Here is an 18,273-nt window from a genome sequence, read left to right as displayed (position 1 = left end):
ACCGAGACTCCCTGACAAAAAAAGAAAGAAACCGTTTTGGGGGGGGGGGGGGGGGGGGGGGGGATTGGTGTCGAGGGGGTTGTTGTGGATGCATTGTGAAAAGGTGCATAGGTGGTCATCATTTTGACTCGGCAAAGGAAACCCCCGTTCCTCCGTGGAGGAAGTATCTAGATGCACATTCATTGTGTGTGCAAATCAGTTCACTTTGCCTTGCAGTTCTGCTCATGAACATCAGTGTTCAATTGACAACTCCTGGAACAGAGCTGAGCAAGCAGCGCAGTGACGGGCTGAGGGCAGTGCCACACCCCCCAGACCGTCGCTGTCCCAGCAGCATTCCTGTCCCTTATCCGTCCCTTGACGAATGATCCCGACAAACACACACACACGACGAACCGCAAACCTCCGCCTTTCCGGGCATCAGGACAATGTCTGCATAAAAATGTGCGCTGTTAGGAGGAGACGCTGTCTGCATCGACTCACTTGAAAAAAAAAAAAAAAAAAAAAAAACACAAACACGTTTTTTAGTTTTTTAACCGTTTGCCGTGGAAACGCTTTGCCCTTATTTATGTAGTTTGAGGTTTACAGGGAGGCACGCGCGGCGGTGACGGCCTTCTCTTAGCGTGCGTCTCGTGGCCGGCAGTCCAGTGTGCAGTAGACCGTGTGTTGGAGGGGGGGGGTGGGGGGAGGCTGGGGGGGGGGGGGAACGTGTCCTCTCAGACCACGTTGACGCAGTTCCCGCTGTTGGCCATAGCGGCCGCCCGCTTGCTGCAGTAGCTGAAGCCGCCGTGGTTGGCGGAGGTGCCGTTCATGCGCGAGCTCTTGAGCTCCATCTGGCAGGCGGCGATGGCGGCGTTGAGCTCCAGCTGGGCGCGGTGCACCACGTAGAACATCAGGCCGATGCTGATGACGATCTGCACGGAAGGGGGGGGGGGGGGAATCAAAAACACTTTGGTACAGGTCTCGCCTGATGAAGGAGACATGTCAGTGAAACCACTACAACCAATGAGTGCTTTATCGTTCACCAAGGCAACTAAGGCTTCATAACCATCTTTGGGTTGCTGGGGGGGAGGGAAGTGACCGTTACCAGAAATACTGGTTCAATGATTGCAACGCAGGTTTGACTGCAACAGGGACTTTTCTAATGAAGACATTAAGTGGATGACTTCTTTAATGAACAGATTTGAACATTATGAGCATTGGCAGGAATCCACGCTGCGTTACTAGTCTTGTGAGAAGAAGGTGTAAAGTTTTTTCTTGCAGCAGGAATAACATACAAACCAGCGCAGAAACGTTAAAACCTTCCCACAAAACTTTTCCCCTTTTTATACTTAAAACACTTGGCAAATGAAAAGGCTGTGTGTGAACAGCTCGGTGTTTGATCGTGCATGCCCGCACGCGAGAGAGAGATTGAGAGTTCAGCTCGTCTCCCAACACACAAATGATGAATTCTGGTCCAAGGGGGAGGGGTAGAAGTAGGTACATACAGTAGTGTTTGCGTAAGCGTGCGGGTATGCGAGGGGGACAGGTGACCCTACGCTTCCTGTCTATGAGAATGTGAAGCATGTCGTCTTGAGGGCATGGGAAGGACACCGTGTGACAGGTGTGTTCCGGCGTCTCCACCCATGTCTCACCATCGTCCCTCGTGGTGACGAGGTGGGGGCCTCGTCAACACGCCCCCCCCCCCCCCCCCCTATTGTCTTAGTGTCCGGACTTTCAAGCTCGACTCGAAATGCGGTGAGCGGGCTAGGGTTCTCGCAGGGTGGAGGAATGCGAGGGAGCGTGAGGACGGCCCCGGGGGGGCGGCCGTGTGCGGGCTCACCTGCAGGCTGAACACCAGGTAGCCGCTGACCCGCTGCTCGGCGATGACGTCCTCCATGGTGCGCAGGGTGGTGCCCAGGTAGGAGTTGAGCACCTGGGTGGGCAGCAGGCCCGCCGAGGACGCCACCAGGTAGTTTGGCAAGGACACGTCTGTGATCTGAGGGGCGGAGGAACAGGCTCCAGATTAGGTTCACAGATGGATGGATTACAAACACCTGGGGAGAAAAAACACACCCAGATTGAAATCTGGGTGACCGTATGACTAATCTCAGATTGTAGGACTAGATAACGGTGCCCTGAGGGTGACTCGATGGTTTCACAATATGTCACCGTAAAAGGGGACATATTGTACCTTTTAAGGTACAATATGTCCTGACGTATTGTGACATAGGTCCTGACGTAGGTGACATATTGAGTGTGATCAGCCGTTACAAGCCGTTTTGAAACTCTTCTGACATCACAAATGGGCGTGCCCACCTAGATGTATGACGGATAGATGAGCAACGCTCGCTATAGTCCAATGGGTATGCTGGTAGACTGATATATCCACACTTGTGATGTCAGGACATTTTCAAAATGGTTTGTAACGGCTATCACACTCACACCTGGTGGTATAATCTGTCACCTATAAAGCCCTTTAGCGTCAAGACTAAAAACACACATTGAATGGAGCATGGGGGATGAAACATAAAGAGGAAGAACACACAAACAGTCATTTGAATATGAACCCTACCATCGAGATACACTAAACAATAAGCTCAAAGTACAAACTGATACCAGCCCTGGTCTATGGTGACGATGGCCAGTCCCCAGCACCACTGTACTCAATAATCAACATGGCTACGTGTCACCATTCAACCGACCATAGGGATGACAAATGAGTGCTTGTGTGGGTGGACACGACCTTGGCACCGCCTCCGTCACCAAGGTGCGTGTGACTGACGCAGGTGTCTCCAGGGGGGGGCAATGGGGCAAGCATGTTTGCCAACTGCCAAGGCGCTATCAGCTATGCCGGTAAGACACTAAAAAATGCCCAGAGCCCGAGCTGGGGTGATTCTTCTCATCATGGTCACAGCACTACAGTCCCACTGGACGAGGTCACCCGGCAGCACAGAGAGACCCACGTTAAACTTTAACTTAAATGACGCCATTATCCAAAAGGTTGTGTGTACAGACGGCTACTCAATTTAATAGCAAGGCATTTAGCCATCTGGCCTAGAAGCTGGGGCGTCTGCTTCAAAGATGAGTGCCGTCCAAACGGCGTGAAAGCGCCATGCGGGTCCACATCTAATCCCTGTCCAACACACGGCACATTTCTAGTCATATTAATATTCCTACCTATTCAACAATCTATGTCGGTAGATTGTAAAACGGCCATTATGTTTGTTTGTTTAAAAGGAAAAGGGGCTGCCTTAACTTTCAACCACCAATACGATGTCATGTTCCCCCTCCCCATCATTTATAGCCTGCTACAGGAATGGCTGGCTAGCGTTTCAATGTGGCACAATACAATCCCAAAGGATCAAATCAGATTCCTTTAATGTGACGTTCTTCAACAATTATCCATTACACTTGGACATATTACAGGAGTATGACGCCCTCTAAAAGGCGATTTCCCATCGTCTTCTAAGCGAGCCCCTGTAGAGCAGTGGCCTCACTCCCGCTGCCTCCTACCTGGGCTGTGGGGAGTACCCGCCCTCCTCCCACACAAGCATCTGTGCGGAGCTCTTCTGCAGCTGTCGTGACTCTACGACTTGGCCAGGACATGGATGTCCCCGGCTTGGTCAGGGCAGGGACACCAATGGGTATTTTTACAGCTACCCGGTGAATTCCAACGCCCTGCGGCTTGCAGAACTCATACAACGCCAACACACAATAACGGCCTGTTTCAACACAACATCCAGATATACATGAACAAATATGAATTTGAATAGGTTTGACCTAGTTTCCATTTCATGGTATGAATAGCAAGGCTGTTTTCGTGTTAATAAAGAAATGCCACAGGCGAGGGTAGGCCGACACCAAAACCACAATCCATCTAGCAGGTGAGCACGGGATGAATCGTCCTGGCCTATTTAAGAACTCATTCGCCATCTATTTAAGCACCACAAAATGGATGAGGCCAGGATAGCTGTGTGATATTATTACAGAGAGGCCGAATCTGTCAACCTCATCCTGAAAAGCTCTGCAAAGTCTTCCTTCAATAGCATCCCATTGTTTTGCCAAGCGTTGCAGTTTGTGTTTGTGTGTAGTTTTGGGTTACCAGCATTAATGCAGCATTCACTTCAGTAGAACAGAAAGAAGGGGCACTTTGAAATGCAGCCACGTCCACAGAATGTGCTTACCAAGGACAGACCATGCAACAACGGGCATCATCCTACCTGATTCTGTAAACCTTGTAAACCTACATTATTTGGACAAACTTGGGTCTCATTTCACATAATCCATGCCCAAAGCAAAGCATTTTCATATACAGCATTAATCAGCCCAGTTAAAATGGCTGAATGCAGAAGGGGTTGATCAAATCCCACAGATGTGGAAACTCAAAAGAAAAACACTTGAGTACTTCTTTAAATTCTGTCAATTATTTAGTGACCGAAGGTTTAAGATTACCTCCGAATATTTGTCCAATACGGGAGCCAATCACTTCATCGCAATAATTTTTTTTAAATGTTTGTTTCACTAACAAAGTAAGTGAAAGTAAGTGAAAGCTAACTGTACCCAGTGAACGAAGCAACAAGTTGAAGTACAAACTTCCCCCCTGAATCAGACCAATCCTTAGAGATTATAGGTGTGAATCCCCTTAAAAGTCACGGCACTAAATATACGTGGGTATGAACCTTTGAAAACCCCCCTCAGGGTTACTACTGTGCTGTGGTCCCCAATGCACACCCATTGTGTGAACGAGATAATCAAGACAATTTCAACCAGGCTGAATAATGGCCATGGAGTAATGATTGCCGAGGTTACTGAGACCAGGCAGAGCTGGGTTTGTAATCCCTGGTGGGTCCGTCACTGAAAGAGGAGCCGAGGAGTTGTCGAAGGGGTCGAGAGACCCAGAGCGAGAGAGAATGACAGCAGGAAAGAGAGAGCGAGAGGGCAGCGGCCGAGGAGAGAGCCCAAAGAGAGAGGACGACGTGAGAGAGACCGAGCAGGGGGCAAGCTACTACAGCTTATTAACCTCCTTTCTGACGGGCTGGCTCCCCCCCTCCAGTGCACAGTCTACACACTGACAGTCTCTCCTTCCACCGGAGCTAAGACACTTCACAGTGTACTGTACGACGGAACCAGACAAATCAGTTAGGGGAAGGAAGGTTTTCACATCCCATTAGATTAGATGGAGCGGAGATGTGACCCGTCAAGTATGGGGACTTGTCATGTAAACGCCTCTTAACCTGATTATCCAGTTCACATCTGCCACATCAGACCACAGTAGATGAGAGTTTTGTGTCCGGGCACACGTCCAGAAATTCACAGAATCGTTGATTAATAAAGATCTATTTCAGAATAACCACACCAACAGTCTCTGTCAATATAGGAAGTGAACTTCATATTAATTCAGCGTTTATTCTAAGTTTAACAGTCATCCCTCCAAAGTAAGCTCATCCCTGCTCTCCAAACGTGAGTCAAGTTGACTGGCTGTTGTCAAACCCAGAGGAACGCCCGACCTTGACTGCTTGTTTCCGGGAGTCATCAAGGGCGTCCAGTGTCAGATATGTGAGCATGCAATAGCCCCCAGCAAGCTGGAATACGGCTACAGCTGGAATTACGGGTATAGGCTTAACCTCACAAGATGAATTCCACAATGGGGAAAACCAGTGATAAAATGTTGACAGCTAAACCAGTTTAACCAGCCAGATTAGCGAAACACTTTAACCAAATGAAATTATTATGAACATAGTATGACTAACTGTTCTCATGTGTGTGGTAGAAACCCTAGAACTTTATGTACTAGACAGATTTGATAAATTAGAGATTAAATGCAAAATACTGTCTGACAAGTATTAAACCATCACCAACATAAAGTCCATCCTTTCATGCAATCTTTAATCCAAGGGGCACGTGAAAAAAAGCCCCTTTTAAAATGGAAGGAAACAGCCCTGTCATTTCAAGCATTGAAGACGGCAACAATGGTGGGACAAACCATAATCTGTTCTCTGAAATACACTTAATGTGACAATAAAATTTGATGTCATATCCAATAGTAATGAGAATTAGGGAACCACATTTAGAAATGCAATAAAACACAAGTGTAGTCTTTATCAACATGGGTGGGTCTGCCAGCAGCACTTCCTTTTCAAGAGAACACATTCGGTGTATGCGTCGTTGTCCCATGCAGTGTAACGATCTGACTGGTCTATGTTTCCATAGTAATGCAACTAATGAAAGCATGCTAGTAGCAGGTCAATGTATGATTACGTATGATTCGTTTGCACGCAAGATCACTGTTGTTGACTCATTTACCTGCTTATACAACTACAGGCCTTTTGGGAACTTTGCAATATTGCTGTAATTAAGTTGAATGTAGTACTTTCATCTCTCCAATTCACCACATTGGCCGGTTTCAATCATTTTAATATGTCTTAGCTGATGGTGAATTTGCCTTATTCCTATTTACTGCTTTACCTTAACATGGAAAAGAGAAAGCTTAACAACTAAGGGGTTAGTATGGACCCACTGTAGTCCCTGCCTCTCAACATGTTCTGTCTAGGTACCACTGATATATTAAGAATCCCATCCTCTGCTCAACCCTGCACTGCTCCATAACCTTCGAACCGATCCGTCTGCCACAGACAGACCTCGTTCATGACTCGTACTATTTACAGATATCACTGAGAGAAGAGCAGACGGAATAAATCATTGATGTGGTGCATGAAGGTCACTGGTCTGGGGTGAGGGGAGGGCAGATGTGAGAGGTACAGTGCTGTTGTTGCAGAAAGATGTTCTACTGGGAGAGGGCTTAACCTTTTCTGTTTGCAGAGCATGGTGTTACGTTACCTTGACCTATAATTTGGCCAGAACTCCGGGACCACCAACGTGAATAGGGCTGACTGGGTGCAGTGTCTACAGGTAGGCTACCATTTCAGGGTTGCTTAGATTAAACTGTGAATGTGTAGCAGACAGTGCAGCTTTACATGTTCAGTGAGACCATGTTTCCTTATGCACTACCTGTTACTACCCCACTACCCCAGAATATGTTATTGTTACATTTAAAAAAGAAAATGCTTCAGAATGTTCTTCAGAATTATATGTTTTTAGAATGATAATATACAGAAATCAGAGAAAGAAAGACACGGTTAAGTTGTTTTATTTGTGTTAAATAAAAATATATAAAATAGAGAACGAGAAGTCCCTAAGGAGACTTCCTGGAAGCAGACTTTATTGCTTGACAACAACTAATAAAAATCTGAACCGGTTCTCCAATAATTGACTCAACTGATTCTTGGCCTCCCAGATTGTATGGTTCCTTATCTCTGACGATAAATAAAGTACTGATGACTCTGTTACAATTTAACTGCCTGTTGTCATTCCTGTATTGCTACAGCAATATTGGAGCGATGGTAAATTGAAGCCATAACGTAACGGCATAACTTAGGGACATCTAGGCATGTCTTAGGGACCAAACCTTAGGCCTAGATAGGGCTGAGACTATTTATTATGTTGGGTGTGAACTGTTTAGCCTTAACATATAGGACCCATGTCTGGAACAGTCATAGTGTCCACATTGGTTGTCAATCTAAGGTGACAAACACACACAATATCATAATTGTACTTTAATTGACAGGGTGACATCTTATTCACATTGCCAAGAACCTGTGTTGCTGTCACAGAACAAAGGATAGGAATGCCAACTTATGATACAAAACATAGGGGCATTTCAATCACATTATCCAAGCGGGATGCAATGTGGAAAAATGAATACATATAACTGGTGGATGCTAATGATAATCATCAAAATATTCACATAATAAGAGGTAAGGAAAAAGTTGTGTACACACACACACACACACACACACACACACACACACACACACACACACACACACACACACACACACACAATAAACAAAAGGGAAAAATGTATTAAACTCACCGAAAAAACTGCATTTTGGAGCCCAAACGGTATGGGTGTCAATCTTGATAAGGCCACAACTTTGAGTCCGCTCCCTCCCTCCACCACTCGTATGACAGCGCTCAGCTGCTCGCTGTTCCCGATCTTGTTCAGCACCCACTCGGTCAACAGCCGCTTGCACACAATGTGCGCCACGAAGGTCCCGATCAACACACCCACCATGACGAGTCCCAAGCCCAGCACAAATCCGTACAGGTACCCCGCTGCCACGTTAAGTACAATATACCCCCAGCTACAGGGGAACGACACGAGGATCAATCCGACGATGAACAGCAAGGCTCCCACGGCGCTGTCCAATCCCTCCACCCAAAGCAGCAGATCCTTGAGATACTGCCGCACCAGGGCCACGGAAGAGAAACACATTGCCGTAAGGATGCACGCAAGCACGGCGCTCTTGAAGCAGCAGGCGGTGATGCAGCACGGATGACGAGACTCCCCGACGCCGGGGAAAGACACGCCATCGCCAATGTTAACTTCAGAGTCCCCGGCTTCGGACTTCCCATTGCCCGCTGTTCTCTCCTCGAAGGCGCTGCATATCAATATGTCAATTTTGTCACACTCGTCGGTAGCAGACCTCTGGAGCCAGCGGTTAATCTGTATCTGAGCTTTGCCTACGGCATGTTTGACGAGCTTGGTGCCCAGATGCAGGGTTGTGGACCCTGCCAACCACATATTGGCCCCCGCGGATTGGGTTTGGGGACGAGCTCAGACGACCCGTATGCGATGCAGACAGATGTGGCTCAAGCAGTCCAGTGGGACATTCTATCTCGTTCCAAGCAAGTTGAAGTGTTATGAGCAGATGGCTTCACTCGTAGGCCATCGCTTTGTAATGGGTCTGTGATGAACCAGAGACCAGTCCCCTACATCTGTGTGGGCGTTACGATAGGTCACTTTTATCTCGGGTAAACGAGCTGTGAACCCTTCCAGCTGAATGAATTATGAATGCCATTTTCATAAAGACATTCTGCGATGCACGCCTTATTCCCCGTTGTCATTGCGAATTATATACACTTTATTCTCTATTTAATGATAGAATGATGGTAAATAAGAGAAGTACGAACTGAGAAGAAAGTGTGAGGGTCAATGGTCAAACGACTCAACCATTACCCGTGAACGGCTTTAAGGTAAGAAGGCGATGGGGTTCTACTTTTAAGACTTCAGCTCAAGCCCTGATCTCTTCATCCAGCTAACAGTAGCATCAGTCTTCGCTAACTTACTCTCGGCTCTAGCTAGCAGGCTGCATGGATAACAAAATCCCCCTGTCCATCGTGAAGTCAATGTTCTGAAACAGACCTCAGGTTTGCCGTTGCCCGCTCCGGTCAAAATCTGCGCACAGAAGTCGTGTAAAGCGATGCTGTTTGTTTTGGTCTCCAGCTGTGTGTCTTATTTCTCGCTTCGCTTTCCACCGTGGTGGACACTGTTGGAGCTGTATTTCATACCCACCACTGTTTGTGTCCCAGAATGCCAAATATCCATACCCACGTGACCGTTACTGTTCTTATCCAACCAGGAGCCTGCAAACCATATCGCGAGAAAGCAACATTTCGTTGGTATTGTGCTGCGTTCAAGTAAAATGGAACTAACTGTGCCGCGTTCCTGCATAATTGGACCAACTGTAACTGATACTCTCCCGATTGATAATAAGGAGGAAATATTTATTGTTTATTATGCAAACAGTATATATTGGTGCCCCTCTGTAACCCGTATTTCCACCCCGCATACATTTGTTGATGTATGACGGGGAGCGTGATCCATTCCAATATGGAGCAAGTGTACAGTGTTTATGGCATAGAATTACAAACTCGTACAGCAATCACAACAATCCTCCTGATACAGAGGCCTATAATCGTCGTGTGCTCAAATATAAAGGCATTTTTTTGTGGTTATATTTTTGCTTTGATTAGCGCATTTGTGTGCTTTCGAAGTTATCCACTAGATGGAACTGTTTCAACCAATTTTCCTTTTAGTCGCCAAATGATCAGTCGAATTTCTGAAGCAATATTAACCGGCTTATCTGGGCGTTTTTCATTAACATTTCTGCTCAATCGTGGGAGAGAATAGGGTAAGAAATTTAGAAAAAAGAATAAACATCCCTCCAATAAAATGGAATCCCTATGTTCACTCGATAACTGCATCCTCATGAATCTATTTGAAGAGCATGTTTATTCTCACAAAGACAGTGTAGAGCTACAAGTATATTTTTTATATCATCATTTTACTGAAGTGAATCCATATAAATCAAGAACCCTACACCGTCAAATTGGTTTGACATCAGAATTATTAACATCATTATGGCCTGAATAGCATACTTCATCAATCAACAATTCAAACAATTCCTTTATAAAAAGGGTTAACATGTCCAGTTACTGAAATGTATTGAATAGCTTTTTAAAAATAATTCACGTCCTTCATATAACTTCCTTTTGAATATTACGATTCAAAATATTAGATATTTTAAAAATAATTCCACCTTCGACAAGCAACAGCCAGAGCATCTTGCGTGTGATCGTCATCGCACGTGGAACGCGCTCATATGAATACAGAGACGCGCTTTGAACAACCTGCGGCACAGCAGAGTTTAGACTCACCCATGCACGCTGTGACCAATACGCTCCAAAGCAACGTTTCATCTGAGTGGAATTTAAAAAGGCATTGACTCAAATACATTAATTTGTGATTTATTATTAAGGAAATACAATCGAGAATGGATAGTTCCGAAGAGGTACAGTCCATTTCCGAAGAAGCGAGCTCTCCACTCGAGCTAAAAAAAGGAATGTCAATTTTTCTTGATGTAAGTAGGCTGTGTTTGTGTACACACTATATAGAAACGTTATTAGGCTATGTTTTTTTTATTACTATCGACGTGAACTAAACTTCAGGCCCTTGTTAGTAAAGGTGATTTTAGTTTCGGAAATTTGAGTTTACCTTTCTATATTAAATGGAAACGATCGTGATTGTTATGATAAATATAATTAACCTCACTGTTTAATGGTTCCAAGTAGTGGTATGTGTAGTTTTGATGATTTATTTTAGCCTAGCTCGCATATACATAAATTATAATCCAAATGTGCCACCATTTAATATCAATTGATTGAGAAATCAGTCAAATAAGATCAATACATCTATAAAAAAAAAGAGCACAGCAACCAGACATGTCAATAGGGCTCCTTGAAGCAGACATAGAAACAAACGACCGATAACACTATTGAAATAATCGCATATCTTTTCTACAAAGCAATCAAAGCGTAGCTTTGGTGCTTTTCTCCCAAGAGCATGGGCTCTCCTTTATGACCCGTCACAGATCCCCGTCTTTGCAGGCTTCCTATGCACCACTTAATGATGTGTTCCCCTCTCTCCTTTGCTCCCATCACGTTTGATGCCTGCCATGAAACTGTGGTGTTGATGTGTACCCCAAGGAGAGATGAGATGTGACCCGGGAATGTATAGGTCCTCTCCCATGGTGTCTCCCCTGGTGTTTCTCTCGCTCTCTCCAAGTTCTTCGATCTGCTACCTTTGCTGCATGTGTCAGCTGCCGTATCGTTTCAACATAACCCCAAGGCGGGCACACATGGTTCAATTAATTTTGAATGGTATACACGCTGTTGTTGGTTGATGGCGTAGAAGAGGACACAAATGAGGAGGAGAGGAGAGTAAATGAAATGAGAGGAGAGGAGAGGATTGCAGGGGAGAGTTGATGACATGAGAGTAGAGGAGAGCAGAGGAGCTAAGGGAAGGGAAGAGGAGAGGAGGAAAGAGGAGTGGTGGGGGAGATAGATAAGATTGGGAGGGATGAAGAGAGGGGACTAAGGAGGCAAGTGGATGAGAGAGGAGAGGATGTAAAGGGAGGATGCAGCAGTGAGGAAAGGAGATGAGATGACAAAACTTATCACAGTGAGGTGATGTCTCGGTTCCTCTTGAAAGAAAAACACATTACAAACACAAGACAAAGTCAGCGGCAGTACTTGTAGCTGTTCTTGACTTGTTCATTTCTAAGCTCATGTGGTCATTGCTTGTCACTTTCCTCTCTCCTGGACTCTGGGACAGAACGATCCATTATTTATAGACTGGGTGTGATCGATGATACATTGAATCGCACAAATGGGCAGTTGTGCACGCCGATGCACACACATACACACACACACACACACACACACACACACACACACACACACACACACACACACACACACACACACACACACACACACACACACACACACACACACACACACACACACACACACACACACACACACACACACACACACACACACACTCTCAAAAGGGCATAACAATTTAATATGGAAAGGGAATTAATAGTGGAAGTAATTTTTTTCAAAGGTGCACATGAAGAAATGCCCACAAGAAATTTGTTAAATGATATTAAAAATTCTCTTCTGTTTTCAGATCCTTCGGAGAGCTGATAAGAATGGTAAGAAAACACGTTCACACAAACAAACACATAAACATCACACACACTCGCTTAATATTAAGTCTTTTGACTGTCGTGCATCAAAATAACTGAATGGTTTTTCAATTAAATTCTGATCATGTCTCTAGTGATACACTTTCAGTTTCCATGGAAACAGGGGACTGACCATGCCCTGCCATGTTCAGTGTTAGAGAACAAAAAAACGAATTCTGTCCAAAATGTTGTAGTAAATGATGGATGAGCATTGCTCTGTAGCAATGAATGTATTACAATGTGATGTGGTGATAAGTTAGCTGCATGGGCTTGTTAGATGGTTTCAAATTAAAACTTGTATATGTCGTTATTGTTTCATCATTATTTATCATAATCATCATCTTCTTCATCATCATCATCATCATCATCCGCATATTCGATCATAGTTTAATTTGTAGCAATGTTATTCCCTCATATAGTCCGTTATTAGAGTTAATGGTTTGTGAAACACAATACTATGAATCGTCCAATGGTGGTATGCCTCAAAGGAAACAGAAACCACCTGTCGTAGTGATTTTTAAATGATTTTGATATGATCCATTCATGTTGTTTTGACCCAATGTACCATATTGGACTGGGTTTGATTTTAGGGGATGTGAGATTTCATGAGCGTTCATACCTATCCTTACGATTATTGTCAATGTATTTAAATATAAATGCATCAAGGAATATATTTGTAGAGTATTTGTTTGATCTGTTGACTTATGTTTCTTTTAATGACTTATTTTCTATTTTTGATGAAGATGTACCCAACAGAGCACTTCAATGAATACGCCTGCTAAATAGATGATTATGTACCATTATTTAGTTTGGAACATAATACATATAATCACATAATATACGTATGATAGACTTCATATTATATCTTAATAAAACACCTACCTTAGGCTCAACAGAATGTAAAAAGCATTATTGTTATAGATTGTTCAAAGAGCATTTAAATTAAAGCTTTTAAAATATGTCATTGTGTTAACTTTACTTCTTGATCGTTCACACCCAATAACTAAATTAATATTAATTGGATGCATTATCCCCTGCTGTTACCAATTGCAGGCCATGGGGAAGTGACAAGTGACAGAGACATCAGACCTTTGTGATTTTTACGTTATGTTTCTAAGACACTCAGGAGGCTGTATTTAGTGCAGCCATGAGTCACAGTTTGACTCTGATGACATGGTTTGTTAAGGACCTGAGGGGCTGAAGAGTGTGTCTGTGTGTGTGTTTGTTTGTGTGTGTCTGCATGTTTGTGCGTGCGTGTTTGCGCAAATCCCAAAAGTGCTCCTCTTACAGCCCTGGTGACTGCTTCACCTGACACTTGTCAATGGGACATGGACTCAAAAGGATACAGAACTCTCCACTCATGACTCTTGACCGTCCTTCAAATGAAGTTGTGTAAATCTAAGTGGACAACATTTGAAGGGCTCAAACCCTTATTGCAGCCTAACCTCTAACATCCTTGAGCAAGAAGCCATAGCCCCTTCCAGCTCCTTTGCTAAATGGCTTAAGTAAGCAGTAGAAGCTGGCTTAAAATAAATTAGTAAACATGTGAATACATTAACTTGGAGTGAATGAATGATTGAATGCTCAGGGGTCGGCTGGCATAACCTTGACCCAGAAGAAGAGCCAAAATGGTCGCCACATTGACCGGCGCTGTCGTCTCCTCATCTTGCTGAACATTCTTCCCATCTCCCCCCCCTGTCCCCAGATGATGGCAAGCTCTCCTTGGACGAGTTCAGGGCCTACTTCTCCGACGGGGTGCTGACCGCCGAGGAGCTGAGGGTGCTCTTTCACACCATCGACACCCATAACACAGAGTGAGTAGACGACACAGCGTGAGTAGACGACCCAGCGTGAGTAGACGACCCAGCGTGAGTAGACGACCCAGTGTGAGTAGACCTGGTCCGGCTCCCTCTGCTTTCCTGACCCTGTTGATATTGCGTTTATTTATTGATGCCAGTGGCGGATGTGGAGTCCGAGAGAGAGAGAGGGATAATGGGGGAAGGTGTGAAATGGCGAGCTGCGAAACACAATCCAATTAAGGCTCACTCTGAGCTCTGTTTATTGGTATCACTTCTGACTGAAATCATTCTGTTTACTTTTCAGGCAATTCACTGTTTTAAGCAAATATGAAACAGATAACGTTAAAGGAAAAGTGATGTCTCTTAATATGCAGAGATTGTACAATTTATAGTATTGTGTAGCTGATCAAGTTATTTTGAAATCCGTAAAAAAATTAATTGTACGAAATAGTGCCATACTGGTATATATTCCAGTTTGATAAAAATAGAACACGATTTTTGATCTCTTTGATCTATTAGCCGTCACCCCTACCCTCTCTTCATGTCCGCTCTCTGTCTCTCTCTGTCTCTCTCTCTCTCTCTCTCTCTCTCTCTCTCTCTCTTCTCTCTCCTCTTCTCTCCTTCTCTCTCTCTCTCTCTCTATCTCTCTCTCTCTACTCTCTCTCTCTCTCTCTCTCTCTCCTCTCTCTCTCCATCTCCTTCTCTCTCTCTTCTCTCTCTCTCTCTCTCTCTCTATGTTTCTCTCATGAGTGTGAAAGTGACAAAAAAAATGTGTGTCATCTCCCAGAGTGCATCTGCCGTCGGTACGCTAGGCCATATAGTCTTTAGAGAGGTGGAGAACCGACCCATTGTCTTCGGTGGAGAATCCTTTTCATTGCACTAATCATGTGATAGTCCATCGTCAAGTTGGATATACATAGTAGGAGAGTAGAATATACTCTCTAAAACCGGCTTACATAGTAGACAGTTAGTAGACTAGCAATGTGCAAAACTTTCCATCAAAGGAAAAATAACTTTACATCTGCATTAATTTATGCTCACTTCCTTCCCTTACTTGTGACCGAGGTAGCGTATATTGCAGATGTAAGATTTAGCGTACATTGGAATGTGAAAAACGTTTTTATGATTGTGTTGTGTGCTCTTTATTTTCAGTAACGTGGATACTGATGAATTGTGTGGTAAGTTTTTTAAGATATGAATATCAACTGAGAGTATTTGTGTTGCTGTAGGCACAATCAGGGTTGGAAGAGAAACCCCTTCTGGGGGTTATTTTGACTCAACCTAATGCTAAGATGACCAGTAAATTAAGATCCTAGTAGATACATGCTTTATTCCCAGGTAGGAAAACTGGTGAACTTGGGGTAAAAGTAAATTTTGCAGATGGTCCAATCACCATGAAATATAATTTGAGCAGGTGTAACTAATGAGGGAGTGATGTCCGTTCTTATCAGTGGGGAACGCATCCACATGTTGAACGCCTTACTTATGTTTGGGTTTTTCCTCTCAGCTGTCGGATTAAAACATACTGTGTTCTCTCTAATTTTTTCTGTTCAAAAGAGTACTTTTCCCAACACCTGGGCGAGTACGAGAATGTCCTCGGTGCATTGGAAGATCTCAACATGTCCATCTTGAAGGCCATGGACAAAACCAAGAAGGTACGATGACCGAGTCAGAATCACCCCAACCCCTGTGTGTACTGGTGTGTGAGTGGGAAATGTGTGTGTGTGTGTGTATGTGGGAGGGAGAAGCCCCTTTTCCATCAGATAACCACAAGCCCTTTGGATGATAAAATCGTGTGTGTGTGTGTGTGTGTGTGTGTGTGTGTGTGTGTGTGTGTGTGTGTGTGTGTGTGTGTGTGTGTGTGTGTGTGTGTGTGTGTGTGTGTGTGTGTGTGTGTGTGTGTGTGTGTGTGCAAAACCTTATTCAGGACAAATGTCCAGGTATGACCGGGGTCAGAGATGATGTGAGTTGATTTACTCTCTCTGTGTCCCCATCAGCAACCCGATAGTGCCTACAATTCCCACAAACCACCTGTATATTTTCAGATCTCCCATTAACAGCATTACCATTACAGAGTCTATCCCAATCTTTTTCATGCCTCTAATGAGCCTCTGGATCAAACATGAACAGATGCCTTTCTGACCGCGGAACCCCTGAGAGACCTTTGAGCAGCGCGTTTTGATCAAAGTCTGTAAATATCTCAATTTTCATTCTGGTATAAGTGCTCATAAATTGGAAGTGCTGCAGTGGTGCAGCCGTACAGCGTTATAGGGACGCTCTGCGGTACGTTATGCATGTAAAAGTCTCTACCATGAAATATTTTCATGGAACACGAGGAGTTCTTAATGTGGTCATGTGTATTCTTGAGTGAAAGATTATTATTCAGTATTTTTAAGGAGTCCCTTTATATTTATATATATCTTAACATTTAGATTGACTCTAGGTCATGAAGGTCATTAGGGAGCTGGTTTATGAAATGCCATTTGAATCACTATTAAACTAACAAATGCATACATACATAAATATGCCCTAGAAATAAACTAATCTGGCTATGAACTAAACCCTGATATAAATGAATAATTGATGATAAATACATAATAGGTTTTTATCCACATTTATTTCACAGCTCTTGGCATATACATAATACTTACATAACTCTAGCAGTTCTCAGTTAGGTCCAATGGCCGGAGAAAGAAGGAGCAAACATCTAAAAAAGATATATATAGAGTCAAATGTGTGACCCTGAGGTCATCTGGAGAGTGAGCACTAACGCGTCGCACCGTGCCTCGTTCCCCGGTGTTTGAGCCTTCGAGGGTAAGCTCCTTCTGATTGGCTCTTGTGAGCTGACGCCGTGTAACATATCCAATGGGTGTATGTAGGAGCACTCCTTGGGGTTCAAATGGGTATCCATGGATACTGGTTTCCATGGATACAATCTGCTCCTATGGGCAGTGGCCGCTGCACCAGGCCCCTTTGGTATTTGAACGACGTTGATGTCTCAGGCCCTCTGAGTCACTTCTACCTCCACCTGTCCACCTTACCACGTCCTTATATGGGCATACTGAGGGACTAGATGTGGTTTATAGGCCAGAGGAGTCCTCAGACCTGGTGAGGGCATTACATGGCATTCCAGGGCTGGCTTGTAGTACAATTATTCAACATGTGTGCAGCCGAAAGTCGGCGCTGAATTTAACAGCTGCCTTGTGAGCCCAGCCTGCCATCACACCGTCAGAAGAGGGCTGGATGTCCTGATTCAAAAGGTGTCAAATGGGTTTCTGGTCCAAATCTGCTGCAGCGCTAGAAGCGCCCGGAGACACGGTAGCACCATGGATGTGTTATAAGACACGCCATGTAGCCGCGGTGCTTACATCTGCCAGACGTTTAGTGGCTTCTCAATGGACAGTTCTGCTGTTGATGGGAATAAAAAGGGCTTGGAAATACATCTGGAATAATAAATGAAATCCATTTCATTAATAAAGTTGTCCTTTGATAGTCACAATAAATCAAAACCTACTTATTATTTATTTAACTATATTGACTCATTTATATAATTCTGGATTGATTTCATATGCAAAATGATATTGCCTAGAGGTCGACTGCGGAGAGGGAGATTGAAGCCAGAACCTTGATGAGATGAGAGACTAACACCCGACCCCCTTGAGTCCAGAGTCTCTAGAGAATTCTAGAAGAACCGAGGTCTAGTTTGTGGTCTAGCCTCGTGGGATCCCATGGTGAACTGGGAAACAGAGGGAAAAGAACAGGGAATGGATGAGACAGTTGGCTGACAGAGAAGTGACTAGAGAATTGACAGGATAAGTGACAAGAGGAGCGAATAAGAGTGAGAAAACAGTGGTAAGACAGAGATGAACGACGAGACTTCGTCGTTCAAAACAAATCATTTTTCTTACAAATCGTGAAAAAAACGTTTTTCTTCCAATTGTTCTCAAAATATCTTCAAAAGATATCAAGTGATACATCTGCTGGCCTCCCCCCTGCCTCCCTCCTCCTCCCAATCCCTGGTGGTTCTAATTGTGTGTGTTTTATCGAGCGCAGAAACG

General features: G+C 44.3%; 2 protein-coding genes across 3 annotated transcripts in view; one reads left to right on the top strand and one right to left on the bottom strand.

Moving 5' to 3' along the window:
- Positions 1-685: 685 nt before the first annotated feature.
- Positions 686-9,427, bottom strand: tmem64 (transmembrane protein 64). The gene is made up of 3 exons (XM_056582859.1): positions 7,913-9,427; positions 1,820-1,975; positions 686-911 (listed from the first exon to the last, which is right to left on the bottom strand). Exons 1-3 carry the CDS (start codon positions 8,621-8,623, stop codon positions 714-716), a joined length of 1,065 nt encoding a protein of 354 aa, XP_056438834.1. The 5' UTR covers positions 8,624-9,427; the 3' UTR covers positions 686-713.
- The window catches only part of necab1 (N-terminal EF-hand calcium binding protein 1), a 26,846-nt gene continuing 16,570 nt past the window's right edge, over positions 7,998-18,273 (top strand). For both annotated transcript variants that reach the window (XM_056582858.1, XM_056582857.1), the window contains exons 1-5: positions 7,998-10,742; positions 12,359-12,383; positions 14,122-14,230; positions 15,368-15,393; positions 15,773-15,870. In XM_056582858.1, the coding sequence (XP_056438833.1) occupies positions 10,656-10,742; positions 12,359-12,383; positions 14,122-14,230; positions 15,368-15,393; positions 15,773-15,870 (345 nt within the window). In that variant the 5' untranslated portion in view covers positions 7,998-10,655. The remainder of the gene's footprint in view (positions 10,743-12,358; positions 12,384-14,121; positions 14,231-15,367; positions 15,394-15,772; positions 15,871-18,273) is intronic.

The sequence above is a fragment of the Gadus chalcogrammus genome, chromosome 22, assembly GCF_026213295.1.
Source record: "Gadus chalcogrammus isolate NIFS_2021 chromosome 22, NIFS_Gcha_1.0, whole genome shotgun sequence".
NCBI lineage: Eukaryota > Metazoa > Chordata > Actinopteri > Gadiformes > Gadidae > Gadus > Gadus chalcogrammus.
Note: the sequence above shows the minus strand (reverse complement) of the source record. Positions and strands in the feature narration are given on the sequence as shown.